This window comes from Halichoeres trimaculatus, unplaced genomic scaffold (genome assembly GCF_033239565.1).
Source record: "Halichoeres trimaculatus isolate MK-OKI-2021-1 unplaced genomic scaffold, fHalTri1.1 fHalTri1_scaffold_16, whole genome shotgun sequence".
Taxonomy (NCBI): Eukaryota; Metazoa; Chordata; class Actinopteri; order Labriformes; family Labridae; genus Halichoeres; species Halichoeres trimaculatus.
Genome location: NW_027437194.1, coordinates 14,069,721 through 14,095,943, shown reverse-complemented (window position 1 = coordinate 14,095,943; position 26,223 = coordinate 14,069,721). Strand labels below are relative to the sequence as shown.

At 39.6% G+C, this 26,223-nt stretch overlaps 1 protein-coding gene across 1 annotated transcript in view; it reads left to right on the top strand.

Moving 5' to 3' along the window:
* Positions 1 to 26,223, top strand: part of dcc (DCC netrin 1 receptor) — a 306,408-nt gene that overhangs the window by 239,442 nt on the left and 40,743 nt on the right. Inside the window, exons 20-26 of the mRNA XM_074689948.1 lie at positions 505 to 699; positions 803 to 835; positions 5,094 to 5,156; positions 11,474 to 11,636; positions 12,375 to 12,598; positions 13,112 to 13,228; positions 23,629 to 23,778. Coding sequence (XP_074546049.1) covers positions 505 to 699; positions 803 to 835; positions 5,094 to 5,156; positions 11,474 to 11,636; positions 12,375 to 12,598; positions 13,112 to 13,228; positions 23,629 to 23,778 — 945 coding nt within the window. The remainder of the gene's footprint in view (positions 1 to 504; positions 700 to 802; positions 836 to 5,093; positions 5,157 to 11,473; positions 11,637 to 12,374; positions 12,599 to 13,111; positions 13,229 to 23,628; positions 23,779 to 26,223) is intronic.

Genomic DNA, 26,223 nt, shown 5'->3' with positions numbered 1-26,223 from the left:
ACAAATATAACTATGGCAAAAGAATTCAGATGAAGCTCCATGAATCCAGGCACGCACACAGACACACACACAGACACACACACACTTTCTTCCATTGTTCTCCTTCTCTTCCTCTGGGCGATCGACCTGGCTGTAAACCCGTCTGCTTTAACGAGCTCGACTGCTCCTTCAGCGTCCTGGTGGACGAATCAAATGCTCCCTGCAGGGATAACAGCACTACATACACACACCCACACACTCACACACACACAACTCGTACACACAGAAACAAGATATTTTTAGATCCTGTGTTTTTGAGATTTGTTTTACAGTATTTCTTATTACATACTACTAGGTAAACACAAGGTTGGGTTAAGATGAAAATCAAACTGTTTGATATTTGATCTATTTTCTAAATAACATGCTAATGCTAACAGTTACTTCTAACTGTAGATTTGTGCCTTGGCCTTGATGTCTGTGTCACATATTTTGAAAACCTAGTGTAAATTTTTTCATGCCTGATAGGTTACATCCTGTACTACACCTTGGATAAGAACATGCCGATAGACGATTGGGTGATGGAGGCAATCAGCGGTGACCGCCTGACCCACCAGGTCGTGGATTTGAACCTGGACACGGTTTACTACTTCAGGATTCAGGCCAAGAATGCTAAGGGAGTCGGCCCGCTGTCTGAGCCAGTCCACTTCAGGACTGCCAAAGGTCTGTGTGAGTGTGTGTGAGACATGAGGTGAAGACCCGTGAGTAAACTAGTTTCCTTTGGTTTATATTTTATAAGTGGGCTGACTCTGTGTTGTTCTTTCAGTGGAACATCCAGACAAGATGGCCAATGATCAAGGTAAGCTTTATTTATACTGCCAACATGTTGCTACTCTCTGATTCCACTCTATTGTTCCTCTAGAGACTTGATTTTTTTGTTTTGTTTTGTTTTTAAGATTTAAGACGGATCACTCAGGATTTGAGTTTCCTCTTTCCTCAGTCAAACATACAGCGCTTGTATGCCTTGTAGAGGAATAGATAAACTGCATCTTCCATTTAAGTAATATTTTTAGGCTTTGATGCCTTTATTTGGAGAGGATATGACAGGAAAAAGAACAGGAACCCAGACCAGAGATGAAAGGATAACATGTGGGAAAGTAGCTGCAGGTGGGGATCGCACCAAGGACCAAATACCCCTATGCATGATGCATGCAGTGTTTAAGCATCCGGCCAAATCAACTTCTCAAATGAAATAAAAAGGAGTTGGATCTGATTCTGTTAAAATAATCACCTGAAAACAACCATAAATACTTGGGTTAGGGTGAATACAGCCAGGTTTCTGGAAATTGGCAGAGGTCCACTATTCTCTGATCAGGTGTCCACGTGGCTGTAAGCTTAGACTCCCTTTGGCACTTCGGGTGATATACAAGGTGTTTATGGCATTCAAAGCCTATTTGTCCCTCTCTTTCAACAAATGCATTCTGGGAATTTTAGAGCAGCTGGACTCAAGTGCAGCAGAGCGTTTCAGGCGTTTGGACACTGAAGCAGGGAGACTCCGCTCTGGTGTCAGGGTGTTAAATGGTGTTGTTTGTCATTGACAGATGTGTTCATGTGTGTGTGTGTGCGGTGTGTGTGTGTGTGTGTGTGTGTGTGTGTGTGTGTGTGTGTGTGTGTGTGTGTGTGTGTGTGTGTGTGTGTGTGTGTGTGTGTGTGTGTGTGTGTGCCCGTGCGTGTGTGTTCATGTACACATTGCAGTCCCTTTCTGTATAAATCAGAGGTGTTGTCAGAGGGGGAGGGAAGATTGATGTTCAGCCATGCTACTGTGGATTTTACATTGTAAATACACACAAACAAGCAGAGACACACGGTTTAATGCACACACAAAGACAGACAGACAAAAAAAAAAACGACTGATGTATACATGAGCAGATTAAGATCTGAAAATACACATTTAATGACACTGGATCCAAACACATGAGAAGAGGGGAGGATTCAAACTTTGCATTTCAAAATGAAGCAGAATTATGTATCATGTCTGGCTTAAAATGAATTTGAGATGTGGGGCTGTTTCTCAATGGGAGCGACAGGGTAGAGGTTTTAAAAAGTCTTTCTCATCAGTTTCCAGCCAGTGTTCTCTGCTCTCTATGATGAGCTGCTTAAAATTCCTCCTACGATGATCTGTGCATGTTGAGAGGTTCAGAAAACTAAGAGATAAACATACCTGCAATTGAAACACATTTTAACAACCCCTTGTATATAATATGATGATACAAATGGTAATCCCTTGATACAGGTGTACAGGATAACTAATGAAACAAACACGACTTAAAAACTCTACTTGTTCTCAGCAACAAACTTAACAGGAGGAAGTATTTGCTTATCATGACCCATGTTAAAATTTGATATTTATTCATCCTGAACATTTTAGACCTACTTTACAGTGTGGAATGTGTTCTGGTTTCTATTTGTGGCAGGTATAGGTGTAGTCTGAGTAGTTTCAAGCTACCAGGTAGCAGCCATCTTTGGTATCTTCAGGAAAAACTGCCTGTATGGGGAGCAAAAACAGGCAGATCAAATTCTATCTATTGGTGAAATACTTTAAAATTCTTTAACTATAGAAACAGATATTTTCATCTAGCTGAAGGTAATTTTTATTTTTGTCCTAGTTTAAAATAATCTCAACACTGTTTCCAGCTTATTGTTCTGACTTCAAATTTCTTGACTTCTAAAAGCACATCATAAAAGATTAATCTTTGCTTCATTTTAAGAGTTGTTTTCTCCTCCTCCTGAGGACAGACTTGATAAATTATAAGTGCATTACAAGACAACTGATTTCTTTTTTTAAGGTCTGTACCCCCTGGAGTGAGAGTGAGAGTGAGAGGCTCTGTGCAACATCCTGTTAAGAGAATGACACTTAAAAGAGTTAATTAAGCACTACTCTCTGGGACATATTCTACTACTCGGGGAAGTCACATACCAAGAAATGAAAGCCTTACAATCTGTAAAGTGTTTTTCCGCTATGTAAAAGCTGCACAGAAAAGAAAGTCTTGGCTATAAGTTTTAGATACAACTTTTGACTGCAACTGTATCACTGAGAAAGTTGGTAGCCAAACCTGGAGTCGTAGGGGGGGTTATTTGTTTATCAACAACAGATGTAGATGCAGTGCACTGCAGAGTACAATGTCCATGTTTGTCCAGCAACGTGAAAGGGTTAACCACCAAAAAACACTTCTTCTTTTTTTTTTTTTTAAATTTGATGTAGACACTTTGACAGATGGTAAACGGCTCCCAGCTCTGTGAAAAAGCAGTGAGTGGATGGAATCAGCAAGTGAACAGACATTTTGTGGATTAAGCGTCTGAGTACCTTCAAGAAGTGCTACATATCTGATTTATTATTTTTATTATCAGAAGTTTTTAGTGGATAAACCCAGTGCGTATCACAGAACTAAATGTAAAGATACAACTGTCACTCAATGCTAATGACTGCTTTCCGTTGACACTTACCAGACTGTGAAATACCAGGACGTAAACATGGGTCAATAAATCAGTGACCCTCCCAAACCAAAAAGAGCTCACAGATCACTGAGCATGACACTTTGTTCATGATTAAGGAGCCAGAAAACTACGTCCAGGGAACTGCATAATATACCGCATATTATTCTTACTATACTTTACTTTAATCATGAAATTTGTTTCTCTACATCATCAATTTATGTTTATTTATTATTTGCTCTCTATATTTAGTCCATGTTTGGTCATAACCTCAGCCCCAAACCAACTCTTTTTTTTAAATACACAAAGTAAAAACTGGATTTAGAATATCTGCAGTTCATATTATTTCTTAGCAGTCAAACCTGGTTAACTGAGGTTAGATAAAGAAGACACCTCTAATAACTCAGCCCAATACGTCACTGGTGTTTCAGTGTAAAGTGTGACCATGCTAACTGGTGTTTCTCAGCCGTTAATCACTGATACATTCAGCAGAGAGACACCACTTAGCACGATCACACTTCACACTGAAACAAGGTTGCTCTGTAACTGTAAAAACTCGATAGACTATCGACTCTGATGTATAGTTTCACCTCTGACAACTGATCACAGAACAACCTGACATTTTTATGCTGCTGACAGTTTGAATTTTGTGTTTACAGAACGATCCCTCGCCTGAATGAATGAACGCTGATTCATGCACATGCATGCACATCTGTGTAATGATATAGATTGATAATCCCTTTGTATATGACATAGTATTGCTGAAAGATGATAGCCGATGATTGATGATTATTACAAAGAGCAAGCTTCGTCTGAAAAAAGAATCTTTGGTTAGCTCTGTTTGACAAGAAAAAGAAACTGCATTAATTGTGCCTTCAGTCCTTAAAGCTTCAGTAAAATTTTTGATGTCGGTGTAGGTAGGTACACCCATCAAGAATATCAACAGCATATTCTCATAACAGCTTTTTATACGTCCTCCAAAAACTTAGGATTAGTAAAATGATTAAATATTGAATTGAGATTTCCTCAAAGGAGTTTTAAGTTAAATCTGTGATATTTTGATTGAGCATGATGGCAAACAAATCAACTCACATGGTGCTAAAATAGTGCTCCTGTCACCGTGGATTGTTACAAGTTTTGTGAAAAAGGAATTTTGTCAAGCTTGTCTTTTACATGTATTACCATGGCTGGATTAGCCTCTCATTTGCTGTCAGACCCTGAACTCCACCTGCTTGTAATCTAGTAGTGTCCATAAAAGTCAGCTGCAGTTGTATGATGGTGTGGAGCCTGAGAGTCTGCAGCCACGCCAACAGGCAAAAAATCCATAAATCAAGGAAGTGTTAGTATCCCGGCAGGCGGATAAAACGCAAGGATTTACACTAAATGGACTCTGGGGAGAGAACTACACACCAGCTCACAACATGTGTGTTATATGTGTGTGTGTTTGTGTGCAGTCTTAACAAAGTAATTTATTTTCTAACAGGGAAGCAATCTCTCTGCCCAATCCCTCCATTTCACCTACAAAATGACCCTCAGCGTTTCCTTCTTTCTTCTCAACTATTTTTTTCTATTTTCTTTTTCTCTGTCTTGATGATCCTGTTGCTTTTATTTTTTTCACTCTCCAGGTCGAGGAGGAGACCACGCCTACTGGCCGTCTGATACCAACTTAATCGACCGGAGCATTAACGGTAGCACACACACACACACACACACACATGCACACACACACACACACACAAAGACGGACAAAGACACTCACTTATTGGCCTTCTGCATGACTGAATCTGACTGTCAAAAAGTACAATTACTTTTGGGGTCATTATTGGACTAGATATTGTAATGAGACCAGTTCTCCTGAGGGATGATTATGTGTGTGGGGGCATTCATGTGTGTGTGATATTCTGCAGCATCATCAGATTATCACACAGTCTGGATGGTTGTCTTTGATTATTCAGCTCAGTCAGGTCTAAACTTATTTTAATGACCTGCTTCATCCTGACGAGGAGCTGATTTACAGTCCTTTAACGTAGCTCCCTGTTTTTGTTGTCGTATCGCTGCCAGGCACAAAAAATTAATTAGATTCACTATCTCACCATCAGTCAGTCTTTTTTTGAAAACTGAAGAAAGTCATTTTCCTCATGAGGAACAGGATTAAGAGATTGTCCACATAAATCTTCCGCTTGTAGTTTTTAATTTAATGACAATAACCAACAACAACAACAACAACATAATTATTCAATGAAGAATCCTGACAGCAGACTTCATGGACCTCTGGCGTTTCATTTGGGAGAAAAAATTGAACAATGAAGCTTATTATCACTGCAGTGCAATTTTAAACTTATTAAAAAAAATTGAAGAAGGATCAATTTGTTTTTTATTTATTTATTATTTTATTTCTTATGATTCATTTATTATTCTGCAGCCAATCCCCACAGAAAGTCAATAAACTAATTAAACTGCACTCACAGATGAAGGCCCAAAAGATTTGGTTAGCAGTTTAAATAGGTCATGAGTTGAATTCATGCTATGAGCCAGCCATCAGAAATGATGCAATGAAATGATACCAACTGTTGAAGAATGGATACTTACAGGCAACTGTGTATATTTAACGGTAGAGTCTTCAGGATTTTCCTAAAAAAAAAATCCAATTTCAATTTTATTTCTAAAATAAAACTGCTGGTGTTCAAGCACCAAATTCACATTTAGAGCCTGTGCACTCAAACTCCCACCATCAGCTGTTTTTGCACTGAGCTCACAGTTTTGGAACATGACTGCTCTTGTCAGCACTGGAAATTGCTCTAAGACTGCAAGGGAAGCTCAGCTTTCCCTAAAATTTCCCCCAAAAAAGTGGTGATATGTACTACTGTGTGTACATTTCATTGATAAAATATGCGCTAGAATTCCTTCATCTGTTGTTCAGAATCAGCTACCTATCACAGGTAACTGGTTCGACCTCCTTCTCATTCATCCCCGCAGCATCTCAGCGCTTTAACTCAGTCCCTGTGCATTTTCTGACTTCAGCGGGGAAGCGTAGTGTGGGTTGTTCCACTGTGGAAAGTGGACGGTCATTGGATAAACGCCGGGCTTTGTCTCGCCCTTGGACGCTCAGCGTCTCTGGGGGTCTAAGAGGCAGTGGGCTGGCCTGGACGCTGGGCTTCTGCATGATGATTGGATGATCTGTCTGAGGCCGAGTCCCTTTTTGATTGACAGTGAAATGAGCCAGTCAGCGATCTTGAAGTATAACCCTTCACCGGAGCATCTTCTGTAGAGAGGAGCTTCTTCTGTTTAAAGCGGCTCAAGTCTCACACCGGCAACACAATGGGCCAAGGTCGTTTAAACAGTCTAACTCTGCTGGCCATTGAGTGAACACTGGTAAAGTCCCTGGGAAAAACACCTGGTTGGTATGACAGGGTCACAGGCCATTTTCTTGAATAGGAATGGAGAGTAGAATTAACGTTTAAATAAACAAATTTATGATGTAAGCCGGAAAAACATGAGCTTCTCCTCCTTGACTGACCAGCAGCCACCACTGCTTGTCAGTGACACTTCTTCCCCCTCAACCAATAAAAAAACAGAAAGGGATAGGACTTTTGATATCACTTTGCTGATTACTGTGGTACAGTGTAATTTCCAAGTCGAGAGTAGCTGAAGATGCAACTCGTTTCTCATTATTTGTTTGATGTTTTCTCTGTAAAGTGCCGTAACAGAAGAAAATGCAACAGAATAAATAGTCGCTACCAAGGGAGGTTGAAGTACTAAGAGACAACTCTCACAACCAAGCTGTTACAACTATGCTGTTATTATTTAGCGTTATGACGGCAGCGTGTAAATGTTAGGTCAGGATGTCATTTACATGGCACCAACAAATATGTCAACAATGTAATGAGCTACAGTACAGGCAAGTTGCCTCTGCATGCTTAAGTACAAATCATTGTTGTAACTATGACTGTCGACTTTCATTACTACTGAAAGACAAAGTGTCCAGTTACCTCTCCACCGTGCAGAGGTCAAAGGTCAGGGTGTAAAGCCAGTGGTGATTCAGTGTCTCCGTGGAGGACAGCTGAGCAGCGTGTGTGTAGTAACCGCTGCTGCTTCAGGCAACCATAAATCCGTCCTCTCTGACCTCCGCCCCCTACGGCTTTATGGCAGGTCGGCCAGGGCAAAACCTCGTTCATCAGCTTCGCCGTATTTCATCTTTAACACGCTGTCGTCCTTTATGCCACACAGCATCCTCTCACATGAAAAACCACCAACAGGAAGGATTCACCTCTGGCTCCTTCCAGCAGAAACCAGCTCTGTAGGAATTGGTTTGAACTGTCGGTTTACACAATACTCAAACAAGGAACCAGATGAGACCAACTGTGGCTGTTTCAGGCTGCAGGAGGACGTAATGGCCACTGTAGCCTCACTTTCTGCCATGTCCTCCAGAGAAGGTGCTGCTGGCTGTTGACAGGTGCTGAGGGCTCCACACCACTCAAGCAATTAGAGTTATAAATATCTCAGCCTTACAGAGGGCTTTTTAATAAAGTACATTAAAGTCTTAAGCTCACATATTCCCCTGAAATGCCTGGACTGCAAGGTGTTTAGACATTTCCTTCCTGTATGATACCTGAGACTTTACATTTGCACCTTTGTACAAAACCCTAAATTTTTGTTGTTTTTGTTGTTGTTTTAATCAATTGGTTATTACTTGTCTTCACTATAGCAGGGGCTAGTATAACTGGGTGCTTCATAATTGTATCTATGTAAACCTTAAACCCTGGACTTGTGTCTTAGCTGTTGCATTGCCACTTCTGATTAATGGCTGCTGCCATAATGCTATAGTGCTTTACTTCCTGGATGTGAACAACCACACATGACAGATGGTATCTTGCAGTGTGTCATGGTCTGTCAGTATTTGATCTAGTAAATGCAGATAGTGTTATTTAGGCAGTGTCTGCTCTAACTAACTGATAAATTCTGTACCAGAGGAATGAGTTACCAGCACAGGTTTATAGATCCTAATCTGCAAGGCTGGTGGTGCTAGCTCTGCTAGAGTATACTTCAGTCTTTATCTGTAGACTTTGTTACTCTGTTTAGTTTTCAAGTTTTGACTCAGTTTTTATCGTGTTCGCAGTGTTCTCTTTTTGAGCAGCTTTTACCTTACACTGAGTGAGTCCTCCTTGCCAGTAGCTGGAGCTGCATTATTATGCTTTGACGCCACAGCAAGTATGCGTCAGGTCCTGTTCAGACAACAGGAATTAACCAGGGAGAGTAAACAGTTAATTTATTTTATTTTTATTTTCAAAAATGCTAAAATTGTGAGAGTTTTTAGTTTTATTTTGCACTTATGTTAATTTATCAAAAACAAATGGTAAACTCAGTAAGAGCTGTTTATGTTTTATTTTGGACTTTATGACAGAGTGACTGTGCTGTCTTTGTTCACAATTATCTGTTAGTGTTCATTGAAATTTTATGGATCAACAGTACTAGTGGGGTTGGTACTCGGTATCAGTAAGGGGACGTACTGATGCTGGTATTGGTCTGGAAAAAGTGGTATCAAACATCCCTACGTCTCATATTGTCCTCTACCAGATTTCTCTGCTGTGAAACTGCTCGGGTCTTTCTTTTTTGGCCCCTGTGAACAGGCTGATGTTACCTGCACTCAGATTTTTTAAGTAACCCTTTGAGCACTCTAACCGGCCAATCAGAATCCAATGTTTAGGACATCAGTGTAATAAATGACGAAAGTCTTGACTGTGGAAGTGCTCCCTTGCTCTTGTGCTGAGCATGATAATTAATATGTCAATCTTCCCACTGAACTCCTCTGGTTTCTCAGCACTCCTGCTGTGAGAAGAAGAACCCCTCAGATTTTTAACCCTGCCATGACTTTTACTCCAGCACAAACTTAAAACCTAAAACAAACCTCAAGAAAAGGGGTCAGATTTTGGTTTAAAAGAGAATGAGAAATGCTTCAAGAGAAGGGGAAAAGGGAGAAGGATGATGAAATCCAACTCACAAAGAACAGGAGAGAGGGAAAGGAGGGTTGTATTGTGGTCCCTGTGCTGCAGCTGTAAGCTCTGATGGATTGTGGTTTTCATTGAAAGAGACCGCTGAATGGAGGGAAAGAGAAAGAAGGAGAGAGAAGGCATAGAAGCAAAGTGCTTCCCTTTTTCTTGTCTGTTTCCTAATCTTTTCTTCCTCTACCTCCTTTCCTCTCTTCTCTTTCACTCTCTCTTCCACTGACCTTTTCTGCTCTCTGTACAATATTTGTTTCTGTTCTCTCTGTCTCTCTAACACACACTCTCTAACACACACTCTCTAACACACACTCTCCTCCTCTCCTTCCAGAATCTCTCTCCCTCTGTCCCAAGGTCGAGTTAATGAATGACAGAGCATGTCATCAATTCCCCTTTCTGCCTTTACACCTGTCACACACACACACAAATGTTGTGTATTGATTTGTACGGCAGCAGCAGCTCTGTGTTGTCTGTCCAGTGAAACTTCGACTGCTTTTCATGCAGATTTTTTTTTTTAATTTTGTAGCTATTTTTTTAATCTCCCCAAAACTACTAAACAGGCAAAGTTGAGCATTTCACATGTGCATCATAGTTAGTGAAAAATACTTAACTAGAAGAGCACTCAGAGAGCACAGACCTCTGCCAAGCATATTGTGATTGTCACCAACACTTAAGTCCTACTTTAATGTTATACTCCATTTCAGCAGACTGTCTGCAACAATTTGGTGTTAGTTGCAGATTTGTACGATAATGTGTTACCTGACAGTGTTGAAAATTACAATGACCCAGTACATAATCAATATTTGAGATCTTAGTATCCAGAATATTGCCAGGATCCGGATCGTACTTTTACATCTGTCAGAAAATCCTGACCTTGTATTGTTTTGCAAAGCAATCCGACCATTTATTGTGGAGTTATAGACGCATATGGTAAAAACGATCCTATCTCGCAATGATAGAGAATCTTTTAAAAAAGTCCTGGATCCAGACGGTGATCTGGATCACCTCCAAAATTCAATCACTTCTTCCTTATCCCATTTTGAACATTTCCTGATGATGATGTTCACAGACAAACAAACATCAAACAGACAGACGGACAAACTCTCCCAAAAACATAACCTCCTTAGCAGGGGTAATTATTTTGTCCATGGTATTAAGATTCATTTATCTTCTAATCATTATGTTTCAGGGTCACTTTGCTGACATTTTTTGACTCCTGCCATTTAAGATACAAACCTACATGACAGATTGGGAATCTTGAGAGATAATAATGAAAGTCTTTCTGTTGGGGGGCGCATTTTCTTAATATATACTTCGCCCTCTGTAGAAGTCAATGGCTGCCAGTTTGAAAACAGGACAATATTTCTTAACTTTACATGGTAAAACAAATCTGAGCTTCACGTCCTTATCGTCACTGTGCAACACAGTTAAACAGAGAAGCATCTCTCCAAACAGTATTGGGGCAAAAAATAAAGAAAGAGGCTAAATACGACCAAAAAATGTCAGTTAAAATAACATCAGCAGGAAGGTGTGTCAATACACAGAGTCTATGATTTTAAAAACTACAGTCGCCCTGGTGATTTTACACCACAAGGTCTTTATCAACCACATTCCTCTTGCTTCTCCTGATCCGCAGCTAGAATGTTTTATTTCTTTCTTATTCATCGATCTGATCTTGGGTAGTCTTTTGTTTCAGTTTACATGTATGTAATCTGGAGAACGCTGAAATACAAAAAAAATGAGCTCCAGTGAAGCTCAGCACATAAACTACACACCACATGAACAGCAGCATGTCATCCATCTTCTGTACCTTTGATTTAATAAAGACATAAAGACGCCTCCTGATAAATCTGAGCAAACAGAGATCAAATTTAAGCACAATATTTCTTTGCTACATATGAAAGAAACAACATGTTTTTAACTTAAAAGTATTTGTTCATTTAAATGGTTCCTGAAGAAAATCTCTTAAAGCATAAAAGTAATATTTGTCCTCTGTTGTGTTTCAGAGTCTCCCATTGGTCAGATGCGTCCTCCTCACGGCAGCGCCACACCTCAGAAGAACAGTAACCTGCTGGTCATCATTGTAGTTTCTGTGGGTGCCGTCACCGTGGTCGTGGTGGTCATTGTGGCTCTCATCTGCACGCGGCGCTCCTCGGCTCAACAGAGAAAGTAAGATATGTTATTAACCTGCAAGAGGATAGTAAGGGTTAATGCTTTCTCCTGGTTGTTCTTTTTTTTTTTTTTTTAAGAAACACAGTGTCTGGAAAAACTTCAAAAGAGATATAACACTCACTTATTCTATGTTGTGTGTTGTGTTTGTCAGCTATGAGCTTTTTATTGGTCAACCCTGTCCATGCTTTTGTTCAGCAAAACCTGTCCATAGTCTTTTTTTTTTTGGTTGTACTTTTCTGTAATCCAATTGATGTAGGTTATATTGGGATTATTTCTCAATCCTATTTGTTTTGTTTGTTGATGTGTTTGATTCTGTGGCTCAGTTCATGAACTTTGAGATTGGTCCCAGCTCTTCAGGTTTGGTTTGGTAATAATTTTAGTTCAGTGCTATTTGATAAAGCAGTTCCTCAGTTTGCTTTCAATCTGACCCATTGTGTTCCTTTTAATGTAGTTTAATTTCATTTTCTGGGCTTATCCATGAAATAAAATAAAGGACTTCTTATCCATCCTAACAGGTTTCTGTAGGTATTACTGTGTTTTATAATCTACTTACAGGGTTCAGGAGCAGGTCAACTAAAGAATTCACATCCTTCTTTCTGGCGCTACTTTAATCTTTCTTCTTTCAGCGTTTTTCTTCTTGTTTGTATACAATGCAGCCGACATGGTTGCATGGCTGAGTTTCCTTTAAATCCTGCCTGCTGATTTTGTCCTCTTTGCTCTCCTTCACCTGCACAGGAAGAGAGCCAGCCACAGTGCTGGTAAAAGGAAAGGCAGCCAGAAGGACCTTCGACCTCCTGACTTGTGGATTCATCATGAGGAGATGGAGATGAAGAACATGGAGAAAGCTCCCAGTGTCGCTCCCTCAGGACATGACTCACCTATCCAGTCCTGCCAGGACCTCCCCCAGGTGGCACACAGCCAATCAGAGAGCCAGATGGGCAGCAAGAGCAGCCACTCAGGTACAGGGCAGGCATTCATTTTACACGTAATGGTCATTAAAATATTTTTTATCTCTCTGATTAAAATGAACTTTTTATCCTGTTTTTCAAGTCAGTCCAGCAATTTTTCTTCTGACCTCTGGCAAAATAAAAAAAGTTCCACTTTATTAACTTATTATAGTTGTTTGCCAGTCTGTCTTTTAAAAAACTTTACCTAAGAGTTTATCTCTTTGTTGCCCAGCAACATCAAAATACCATTATAATGATTATAATATGAGTGTACAAGCAACAGATTTCTAATTAATTTGCAGTGCGCTTGTTTTGAGGTGTGATTAAATACCTCATAATGGCCTAATGATTCCTGATCACTCTTGAAGGAGAGAAGACACATCTGTTAAGTAAAAAATAAATTGATTCTCTAAGAAAAGATACCTAAGTATCCTTGAAAAAAAATCTCTTATGAAAGCTCAGATATAAAAGACAAGCAAAACTGCCAACCCCTAGTTTTAATGTTTTAATGTCTGGGCATTTAAGGAGCCGATGGTGATGAAGCGTCCAGCAGTATCTCCACACTGGAGCGCTCCATTGCTACCAGGAGGGGAACTCGGGGCAAAATGATGATCCCTATGGACTCCCAGCCAAGCAACACACGTAAGAAACACCTTTTTTATGTGTAGTGCTTCTATTTGTGGGCTGTAAGGAATTAGATTTTTTTTGTCACTTAAGGTTCACAGCTTGAAAATAGAAATATATGTCCCACCTAAAAGCTTTTGAACTTGCACTTTTGATCTGTAAATCAACACAGCCAAAAAAAAATGGCAAAAAAAAAAAAAAACTCAAAAAAGAAGGCAAAAATAGTAAATAATAAAGCACATTTGTTGCTGGTAGCATCCCTCTCTGGCTATATTTTGACTGTTAACTTGAGAAGCTGGATCAGCACAACAGGGGGTACACACAAGCAGCTGGAAAGGAAATCCTTTCAATGTAGAGTGCTTAAAAAACTCATTAGACTTGTCATAAAAAATGAGAAAACCCACCCGGCATCACAAAATGCTTTAACTCTAAATTTGTTTTGCGGAGATTTACCTTAGCTTCTCTACTTTGAACAGGAGTGAGGAGTTCCAAACTGACTGACTGTTTTTATTGCCAAATTTGAGCCAGAAAACTGGAATTTTCCAAGAAGTGGAAATTTATCAAAAATGACATACAAGCACAAAAACACATTTTTCTGTTTGAGAACACAAGTAGATAACTGTAATTCAATCAAAAAGATAATTGTGTGCTTTGGTTTTTTTCTGCCTTTTGTAAAACAGTACATTTGAGAGTTTATGTAAAACAACAAAAATTAAAATTTAGCATTAAATATATTTATATTGAGGAGCTTGCACATCCTGGTGGATCAACCATTACAGAAACTGTTAATTCAGGACGGTGGTGGCAAACACCTTACACTGGGTGGGGGTCTTATAACACTGTTTAACACTGCACATATACTCAGATACATGACAGTGTGAACACAACAGACAAAGGTCAAACATGATAACTGTCCTGTGAGACTAGAACAGAGGTAGATTTAGCTTAACGCTAATGTGAGCATGATGACATGACATTGCTAAAGTGTTAATGTTAGCCAGGTGTGACATTTAACAAGCTGATGTTAGCATGTAAGGGAGACATCGTCAGGTTTCCAGGTATCGGTTATCACTTACAGGGCTAACATACTGCAAGTCTGACTGCATGATAAGGCTACACCACAAAACAGAGGATGCCCAGTTTCACCTATAGGGACTCATGAATATCTGGTACCACATTCCTTGAGGAACCATCCAAAAGCTTTTACTGTGCATGCAAACCCCAAGTACAACAATAATAATAATAATAATAATAATAATAATAATAATAATAATAATAATAATAATAATAATAATAATAATAATAATGATAATGAATTTTATTTGGGATGCAAGGGCCCTCAGGTGGTCAGGAAGGGTGCTCCACAGCATTGGCGCTGCAGCAGAGAAGGCCCAATCACCCATGGTGTGGAGCTTGGTTCCGGAGGCTCTGAGAGTGTTTTTGTTTGAGGAACAGCAGTAGCATGAGGAGGTCTAGAGGGAGAGCAGTTTCTTAGGTACTGGGGGGCATGACCGTGAATGCATTCATGGGTTAGGAGGGAGACCTTGTACTCAATTCTGAGTGGAACGTAGAGCCAGTGAAGCATTTTCATGAAGGAGGTGATATGGTCGTATTCACAGACCCATAGCAGGATCCTGGCATTTCTGTTTTGTATGTATGGCAGTCTTTGGAGGCTCTTGCCAGAGATCCCAATAAGCAATGCATTACAGTAGTCCAGCCTAGAGAAGATAAAGGCGTGGACGAGCTGTTTGTCAGGGTGAGTGTTGGATGGAGTTTGGAGATGTTACACAGTTCAAGAAGACCCCTGACTGACATGCCACATCACCAATAAACTAGAGTTGGTGTTTGGCAGGAAATCATTTCTGTGTTCATGGTTTGAATAAATCACTTAAAAAAATATATGTAAATCAGAATCAGTGTTTGGTTTACACAAGGTCATCAGGTCCTGGTTATATACAAACAGTAGAATCATGCGTCCTCTGTGTGATGCTTAGAGTAAGTCTGCAGCAGATGGGTGTCTGAGGGTGACGATGGTTCATCTCTGTTTCCTCTCTGTCCTCTTTGAATGGTTGAGATGTGAAATGTCTTTTATACAAAATCAGTGAAGAAGTTGAAGGAAGGAGAACTCACACGCTCACATGCAGACTCACATGCACACACCCACGTGCACACACTATTTCCCTCACTAATAATTAGCCTGTATGTTCTGTCAGACAGCTTCAGAGGACAGCGAGGGAACAGAGGGGATCTGAGGACTGGCAGGGGAAAGACACTCAGAGGCGAAGAGAAAGGCAAAAAGACTGAGACACAAAGAAATGAAGAGCTCTGAACCCTTGTCAAATGGGAATTTGAATATGTTTAACCCCAAAATACTGGATTTCCACTTTAAGTGTCACTTTAAAGTGTGTGTCTGGTTTCATAAATGTATAAGTCCAGATGAAAGGAGATCTGATGCCTCTGTTCTCCAGCAGAGACTCCTCTGATGCCAGGCATCATGAGAAGAATGACTCAAACAGACTTTGTGAACTCAACTGAAATGATGCTGCAAGTACAAACATAGTTATTTTGACTTGTTCTGTTTTTATGTTGGAAAAAAAAGGAACATTTTCGACAACGAATAAACCAAATTAATGGAAAAACATGTAAACCATACTGTCAAGAGCTCAACCCGACCAGCAGTAAAGACACAATCTTGCCTTAACCTGAAGTGTAACTTCAAGAAAGAAATGAACAGTAGAAAAAAATAGATTGGGCTTCATGAATGGCAGCACAAGGCTGAGAAAGCTCAATACAATATTAATCCAATAAATCGTTTTCAGCAGAGGAACACAGATCTTTCTTCTCACTGCAAAACTTTGTCAGTTGGCATATGTTCGTGTGTGTTACCATTCAAAGTCTTGAGTTAGCATCAGGTCTTCTGATATCAGATGTTATAACAGCATGGTGTTACCAATTAACAGTAAGAATGATGGGAGGAATGTGTTCAGCCCTCAGCAGTGAAATTTGAAGATTAAGAGAGTAAAGAGACGTAAATGAAAGGCGTCCAGCGAGCATGTCTAATCTGTGACATTAAACCCAAGTGTGACTGAAACAAAACAGAAAAAACTGACTTCACTCGAGATTTCGCAGCTCCACAAAGCTCTGATCATCTCCAGAAGTCTGACTGTTTTCAAAGTTCTGTTTGTTTCAGTACGCTGCAGGAGCTCCTCAGTCTCTTGTCTGTTCAGGCTGTAGCTTTATTCAGACCCCTGCTGGGTGTTACAGAAACAGTCAAACTACACTGCTGGTTTGGCTGATGAGATGAGGCCTTAGTTCTTACTTCTGGTCCCAGAGATCAACAACAAAGCTAAAATTTCCATTCCATTCAAAGCATGAGATTTGATTTGATCTGAAGTCAGAGCTTTCAAGCTCTTGGCAGCAGAATACACCTGAGCTAAACTGGTTCAGGAAACTGGATCATCAATATCTCAAGTCATCAGCAGATGTTGAATCTCTGCAGGATAACTGAGAACAGAGTTTAATGAATCCATGATCCAGTTTGTAGCAATGCAGAAAGATATCTGATTTCTACCAGTAGAAATAAATACACCCCAAACACAAACGAGTAAAAAATACATCCAGGAAAAAAAATGCTGCAAATCCAGACATGACAATGGATGTTTCATTGATAATATATGTGTCCAAAAGCTGATATGTTAAAGGGGATAGAATTAGGGTGTAAGTGATTTTAATGAGGACTCCATGTGATGGCTGGACAGCTGTGTCAGAGAGTCTCCAGAGCTGCAGCTCTCGTGGGTATCTCTGGTCTGGAGACGTCAATAACTTCCAAAAGTGGTTCAATCAGCAACAGGAGTAATGGAAAAGCTTGTTGATGAGTGTGGGGAGCGAAAGCTGGCTCCTGTGGTCTGATCCCCTTGCAGAGCTACTGGAGCTCAAACTAGTGAAAGAGTTAATGCTGGTTCTGATAGAAAGGTGTGTTATTACACAGTGATCACAGTTTGTTTCATATAGGGCTGAGTAACTACTGGTCAGGGAGAGCATATAAGCATATAGTTTGAGAGCAGTAGAACTGGGCCACAGAGCAATGGAAGAAGGTCACCTGAAGAAACAAATATAGTTCAAGGTGACTTCCAGATTTTCCAGATCTCAGTTCAATTCAGCATCCAACAGCCAAATCTGATCCACACACCTCAAAACATGCAGGACTGTTCTGTTAACAGAAAACCCAACAACAAGGCAAGATAAGAAGTTTTATCATCATCTCAACCCACCATGAGTACAGACCTTTTAACAACACTGTAAAAATGATTATGTAATGATAACATTACATAACAAAAAAATATATTGTGGTACAAACTACTTTAAAGTAGTTATCTAAACTACCGTTATTACCTTCATTGGGTACAGTTGGTCTCATTTCATAAGTTAAGTCGGCAGAACTTTAAATTATAGGTTTGAGGCTATAACTAAATTCTTTGAGTATGTTTCAGCAACGAATGGGGTCTCCTACTCAAATCTACAAGGGTCTTTAGCTTTTTTTTCAGTTCCCACATGTGCCACCATCTCTTCTGTTCTCATGTCCTGTGTGGATTTTAGGTGAATATTTTTGTTTGTACTGAGACTCTAGCTTTACAGTTGGTCAATTGGTCATGACTTGATTAGTGCGAAGGATGTGAATTGGCATGGTGGCTTTAACCCAGTGGTAGAATCAACGTCTCTTGAGCGGATGGTCGGGGCTTGATTCCTGTACACAAGACAGCTTGTCAGATGTGTGGGGTTGAGTATGAAATGTGTGAAACCGATGGTTTGTGTGGATGAGAAAGACTACCAATAAAATGTAATTTTCTAAACAAAAAAGTCACAAGCTTATAAATGTTTACTTTTCTATATTATTATTACAAAGAAATCAAAACTTTAGGTTATATTGAATGTAAATAATAATTTATCTCATCAAAAACATGTAGTTGGCTCAAATGCAAGATTAAAAATCCAGTGCAGTTGCCTTGAATTTTTTAGTTTACACTTTTTATAGTGACATAATTGAAGATCTTTGTGGACATTTAAGAAAGGTCCAGGCATTTTGAGAAGTTTTAGGACTTAACAACGATAAGAATCAGGTGCATATTTGACGCTGTCACACAGGAACAAGGAAAACTGATGGATGGTTTCAGTCACAGTGAGCTGCTCTCAGACTGTTGAACACTCCATCACAAACTGGAGCTGCAGCTCTAAATGGGAACGAGGTTATGATGCTGAGTGTTTGAGTGTTTTATTAGTGCAGAGTTTAAATGAATGTGTTTGTGTGTTATGTGGGTCACAGTAATGCAGAAAAACCCTTCAGGCCTCCTCATCCAACACACATAAATGCGTCCTCCTGTTGGATCGTTTTTTTCTCTCCCTTTTGTTTCACTTCCTGTCATGTTGTACTCTGAATCATTGGGTCTGATCTTTCCGTAAGACGTGTGCTAGGAACACTTCTTCCTCTCTTGTCTCAATTTATCCACCAGAACCCAGGCTTAGACATTTCATATTTCCCTTCTGATGTAAAACGCTCATGAGGTTAATGTTAATGGAAAACATATGAAACTGGAGATGTAATTCATAAAATCTCATTCAGGCATTGTGTTTCATACCAGTTTTAGGAAAATCAGGACAAATTATTCGCACTTACCATTAATTTAAAAAATGAAATAAAATTAAAAAAACTTCTTATCCGAAGTTTATTAAGAATTTGAACTTCATGGTGTTTCCCAAAAAGGCAACAACAGGCTACTTCTTTCATTGAAAATGTTAGTTGATCCCATTTACATGAGTCCCATGTTACTGGACAGTCAAATGGTACATGGGCATGGCTTTAGTTTCTGAAAAATAAAAAATAAAAAAAGACCCAGTTCGCCATATGTATGAACCATAGACTGTATATTTGAATGGGCCTTTGTTCAAAGACTGTGAAGCCAAAAGATTTAAGCTCCCCCTGCTGACTGCTGAGGTGTCATAAACCTTGCCCCTCTTGTGTTGAAATGAATCTGACATCAAACTAAAAACTTAAACCTCCCTTTTTTCTAGAGCTGCACGATTTGGGGAAAAGGTGCGATTTGCGATTAGGTGGAAAATATTGGGATTGCGATTATGCTTGCGATTTAATAAAAAAGGTTGTGTCATGATGAGTCTACAGATTTGCTTGGTTATCATGGAGAAAAATCTGAATTGCATGTGCTGACATTGCGATTGCGATTGCGATATCCTCTTTTGCGATTACGTAATTGCATGTGCTGACATTGCGATTGCGATTGCGATTGCGATAATCGTGCAGCCCTACTTTTTTCCAACATAATAGACCCTGAGGATACTTTCAGTCAGATGTAGAATGAAAATAAAATCTTCATTTCTGTCACTTTTCTGGCACTGTCTAAATGTAGTGTTCTAAAAGCTCCAGAAATATGTTTTTTAGTTTGATCCGATATTTTTGGGCCTGTATGCGCATTCAGTTGTTAAACAAATGAGACCATTAGTCCTAACATACTGTTGTGGTATGGCACATTTGGCTGTAACATTAGTTGCATGCACAACTGCACAACTGCACATAATTGGCCAGTTATCTAATTACAGAGCGGATTAAACTTATAAAACTGACAGCAGCAAGCCTTGTCAGTTTGAGACTTGGGTTGACTCCCTTATCTCATGCGTTCACCGAAAAAATGGCATATCCCTAATTCTAAACTTGCAGTATAGCTCCACATCGTCAAACTTTTCTCAAGATTTATTTTGATCCCTGAATATCAGTTATCTTTTCATATTTTGTCTTAAACGGTAACGCATAAGTACAATGTCCTCCTCTAAACAGCCAAACAGGTGCGGTAATCCTGTGGCTATAGCGTCTGTACCGGTGGGTTCGACCCACCTTTAATTTATCACTCTTTTGGGGCGTTAACCTGGCTCATGCATACCACTAAACCATTGTTTATTTTTTTATCATCGGTACAAACAGCCTGTTTTCCTTGCTAATGGCTGGACATGCATACAGGCTCTGGACTAAATTCCAACATCACAAAACAACATGAAGACAGCCTGCTCCTTTGTCTCCACAACTGTTGGCCTTTAAATGTGATTTTTTTTATGTTAATGGGATGTCTTTAACAAATCAATCTGATTAAATCACTGTTACTGTTTTTAAATTGGTGCATGAGCTCATAGCAGTAAATTCAGAGGCAGCTGTAAGGTCAAATAATTGCTGTTTTGTTTGAAAGATGACATTGTCCTGAAGGAAAGTTCATGCATGAATTTGAGTGTTCCAACAGCTTACTGCTAGAAGTGCTATGCTTTTATTTTCTCTGTTATTATGACTGAGTGCTTCGAGGAATAAAAAGGTCAGAATAAATAAACTGTTGGAATGCTTGCAGGAAAAATTTAAGGATATTAACCAAATAGTACCACTCTCCTTTAATTATCTGTTTGAGAAATCTCAGACCCCCGTAGGCTCTGCTGCTTGATCTCTTTGTCTGTTTGTGTTTCTGAGGCTGCTCAGAGCTTCTTTACTTTCTTAAGCCCCTTCAGCTTCACCCCAGCTCTGCAGACAACAATTCTCATTTCTTTATCATCCTCCAGTTTTTATCTCTTTGTGTCTGAAGTCTGAAGTCTGAAGTCAGCCCCCTGTTTCCATCCGTCTGTTTCAGGTTTCTCTCAGTGCAAACTTGTGTGGTTTTTCAAAACTGTTTCCATATTTTTCAGCTTTTTATCAGGTTGTTGTGCATGACTGTCTTGTACCTCAGAGTCTCTGCTTTCTCTCTGCTTAAATTATTCCTTTTCGCTGTTTTGAATAATCTGGTGTGAACTTCTGTCTCTTTGTTCTAGCTGAACCTTTTTTTTCTTTGAGTTTGGATCTGTTTACTTCATCTTTTCTAAATTTTCTTTTCTATCTATCTGTTTTATTCAATTTGTCATTAGATTGATCATCTCTTGTAAAAGCAAAAACAAAATATTTTCCTTTCTTTTTCTAATTTAGTCTCTTCCTATCTTACCACTCCTCACAAACATACAGAAGTCCACACACACCTGCATTAACCTGTAGCTCTCTGCATCACTGCACCAAAATCATCAATATTGTCAATCAATAAAGCTATTGATCAGACTTGCTCATCACAGCTGTAATCAAACCCTGCTTCTCTCTAAATGATCACAGCTCACACACACACACAGCACACTGACAGAGAGTAACATACCTCCTCAAGCTGCTGATCGCAGCCTTGCTGCTTACAACTTATCAATACTCCCCAATCAATGCTATTATTGATCAGGGCTCCATGGAAGCAGATCTCCTTGGGTTTGAAAGAAAAGGAAGCTGAGTGCAAAAAAATGCTCCCCCTTCCCTTCCTTCTTCTCCCCCTCCTCCCTTTCCTCCCCTACCTCTTTCTTCCTACTGACTATAAGCTTTAAATCATGGATGTTGTCTTGGTAAAGTTGCCTACTGGTTTCAGATGAAGCGTTTTTTACCACATCGAAACTGCTGAATCCCCAATCTGAGCAGAATTGAGAGGTGAAGCCGGTGGCCTTTGTAAATGTCCCCAACACATTCACCTTTGGTCGACACTAGCAATGCTCCTCTTTGTGCATAACATTGCAGGCTAATGATGGCTACACTGATGAGTGAACGTTAAAAAAAAAAACCTGCTTGAAACTGTACTGAAAAATAAATACGGCATAGAGGCAAGGATGTTTGTTTTTTTCAGTAAAATTATTGGAAAATTATGACAGCGCTCACAGGGGTTTGACTTTCACCTATTTTTAAGAACTGGGTCCTTTATAATGAGATGACACACCTCAGAGACCCCTTCCCCTAGGGAAACTTTCAACATCCCCGACTACACATTGAGTCTTCCCCTGAAACAGAAATATAATCACAGCAAACCATGTACAAGTGGAGTATACTAAAAGGTACAGTCTGTAATGTTCAACAGTGTTTATCATGGCGCACTTGGTAGAAATTAAATAACATATTTATATGAGTGTGTTTAAATAAGTTTTTAAATGTCTACTCATAATATATATATATATATATATATATATATATATATATATATATATATATATATATATATATATATATATATATATATATATATATATATATATATATATATATATATATATATATATATATATATATATATATATTTGTTTGTTGTTTTTTCAACTCAGAATGAGACTTTTATGTCCACATAGGACCAGGTCCTCTTCTGCAGAGGCTGTTTGCACCTCTTTGAACAAGAAATTAAACAGGCTGTTATGTGTGAAAAATATTTTGTTTGGAGACATTTTGATGGTAAGAACTTGAGAAACGGAGAACTAGGTTAATCATTCATCATGAGAGCTTCTTGTCCTCAAAGGGCACCATCATTTCATCAACAGAAGCAGTAAGCAAGGCAGTGTTTACATACAGGCATCCTTTTTTGTTAATACTTATAAATCCAGAGAGGCTCCTTTAAGTAAAAAATAAAATAATAAAAGCAAAGGCTTCTCACAAATAAAGAAACACAGACATGTGTACGTGTGTGATGGTGGTGGTGGTGGTGGTGGTCAGGGCAGGGGGGGTACCTGAGGCAGTGTAATCGGTCCCCTGAGTTGGACTCCTTGCAGTTTCCTCTCAAGGTCACATATGAACTCTGCCTGCTCCAACTGTTTCTGCCCCTCACTCTGTGAACACCGACTGATGCACACTCTGCTTGTTTCACTTCTTTGCTGCGTGACTCTATGTGAGAAGCAGTTATAGCTACCATAAAATGACCACATTCAATTATATTTAAACACATCCAATTTATTATTCCAGCCCAGTTTTTTCTCTTTTTCTTCTTTGGACATTTTAAAATCCTTGTTAATGTGAGGGGATTTAAGAATTTTACATCCCTACACCAGTCATACCTAAAGTATTAACCTGCTCTGTTGTCAGTTTCAGAATAAACCCAAACTTGGGGCTGTGTGAAAACATAAACCTAATGAGAAAATACTTAGCAGGTAAAAGATCAAGTGAGAAGTGGATTCATTTCCTTCGTCTTTTGCACAATGTAATGGCTGTGGTTTCTAATGGCTACTTAAATCTGTTGCCATTGCTATTTTTGTCCCCACTTACAAAGAATATCACCCTGGGTGCATTGAGCACTTAACGGTTGCTTGTATAATATACTGCTTTATTCAGACGTTATTTCTCAGTGTTTAGCAGCTGCAATAGTCATACAGTGTGTTTGTGAACTACTCTTTCAGATTGCTGTTTCCAATCAATAAACTCCTAACTGATGGTTTTGCCTGTTATATTCTTTAGTGATTTTTTTTTCTATTCAGTTTAAAAACTGTTGTGTACTTTTTATTCCAACCCTGCTCAGTTTTTTCCCCTCTGGTTTACAAACTTTCTGAATTTTCTGTTTCAGCCGTGGTCAGTGCCATCCCAGTGCCAGCTCTGGATTCTTCTCAGTATCCAGGTATCCTGCCTTCTCCTTCCTGTGGCTTCACTCACAACAAGTTCAGCCTGAGACCGATGCCTTTCCCCAGCCTGACTGTGGACAGAGGATACACACCAGGTACTGCAAAACTGCAAATATCACTCTGTGTTTTGGTATCAACACAATGTTTTTTTCTTTATTTATCCTGTGTGCTGCATTATACCACTGTATAAGCAGAAAGTAGCAAGTTTTTCAGATGTCTGTAGCTTTAGCTTAATAAGACAACAAGATACCAGGTAGTATAATGTGCCTATTATGTGTAAAGTGCATTTTTGTTAGAATTACAGATTTATAGATTTATTTTAAAGGTCCCATACTATGCTCCTTTTCTGCAGTTTAATATGGATCATTGATGTCTTCATGAAATGGTAGTAAAATGTTTTGGTCCAAAAAGCCAATAAATCAAGCACAGCAGCATTGTTTCCAGGCTCTCATAGCCCCTCTGTTCAGAACGCTCTGATTTAGTGGGCATGACATTCATATGTAAATAATCCACCGCTGATACCGCCCCGCTCTTCCACGTCACTGAGAGCGGCGCCACAAGCTCCGAGTGCACAATGTTAAGAAAATAGAGAAGCTTGTTTACTGTAACATTGCAGGCTAAAACAACAGGCTATCCACAGCTAAAGTTAACATCCTGAAGCTAACACAGAGACAGGAGGGGCACTGAGGAAAAGCTCTCACATCTGCTCCACAGCACACAGCATTTAAAATACTCACATTTCCAGCATCCAAGGTTTGTTGGCGGATGGTTGGTAATGTGCCTGGACTCAGGACCAGTCTGTTCTATTCTAGCTAGCTAGCCCTCTGTTGCGCTGTCCAAATTTGGAAAAGCAGTCAGCCGTGAAGTGACTAGCACACACATGCACGGTTTTACTGAGTGTAGCTGGCACATTTCCTTGATAAATGAACTCTAGCCACTTAGTCTTGTCTTCTTCTGAGATGGGAAGGTTGTGCATGGATCTATGTGGCTGTTTACAACCAAAAACAGAGCAGTGATGGATCTTCAACTTTTGCATTCTCCTCCCTGCTGCTGGAGAGATTTCTCTTCAGCAGCGGGGAGGGGAGTGGGCGGGGAGGGGGTGCGGGGGTATCTGCTCTGGTGGACCAATCAATGTCACACTTGGTCCTGATTGGTCACAAAAGGGTATCGCTGACGTCGGCAAATCTCCAAAATCTAAACAGCTCGTTTTAGGTCAGGATTTTACATTTATAAGCACTACTAAGTACAGGTTTGTCATTAAATATCACATTTTGTGGGCTGGTAGGAAAGCCGAAGACTCACAAATTTTACTAAAAGACCTAATAAAGTGGTTTTTGCATAATATGGGACCTTTAAGTCTTATGAGAACGTACAAAGAGAAAATGATGTATTTTGATACCCAAGAAACAATAGCAGAATTGCAATTGAATATTTTTTCTTGCCTTTCCTCCCCTTATTAAGCATGATTCTGACACTAAACAAACTTGAAAACCAAAGCAAACAGCCACGGGAAGAAATGCTCTGAGTTGTAAACGAGTAGAGGTTTAAGAAAATGACACAAAAATAAAACACAGCTGAAAATACTAGCATAATCAGATAAATGGATGGATAAAGAGAGACTTTCACTCCACATCAGCAGCTAAGCCTTCCCCCTCACCAAAACTGGGAAATTACTACTTTGTGAAATTTGCTGTAAAAGATTTTCACTCTATATAAATGAGAATCTGTGTGTCTAAACCAGCGGGAACAATGGAGGGGGGATCCTTCCACCAAAGTATGATCTCAGTATACAACTGGATAAGCTGCCAGGGGTTTCCTTGTTTCAAGATTTGTTTTAGAGTTTTTATTGTAAATTTAGCCCTGAAGTGAGATATTGGTCATTTCTGACCAGAGGAACTTCTAATACTGTTGCTAGCCCACTACCACTGACTCACTGCTATTATGGTAATTATCAGAATATCCCTTCTATAGCTCTTGATATTTATCTACAGGATCACAGCATCAGTGAAAGGTAAAGATTGTAGAACAGCTTTGACCTCTGACAATGACAGAGGGCTCACACTGCAGTATCTTCATCTCTCCGCATCCCTCTCATCCCCCTCCTGTTCTACTGAAGCCTCATTCTGTTGCAGAGCTAAATGCTGGACGACGTGATGGGAGCAATAATTCAGTAATTCGGTAATTGGCTGATTCCTGGTCGGCTTGTATCGGTGATTTAACATCAGCAGAGAGGCGACGAGGAGCTTCAGAGTCATTGAATTAGCTGACACAGCGGGAGGGGTGATCACTGCTGGCAGAACACACACGGAGGAAAATGTAATTAGCCAGAGATTCACAGGGAGTTGATGTGGGGGATCAACTTTAAAGCCACACAAAGAAATTGAACAAGATAAACTACAAATATGTTCATCACATCCTGGTTAGTTCACAAGCTTTATTTCTCATCTTTATCCTAACTGGGAGAAATTCCACTCAAACTCTTGGGATCCAAGTTTTTACACAGCTGTCAAATATTTATTTTGGGTTCTGCAGAATTGTTG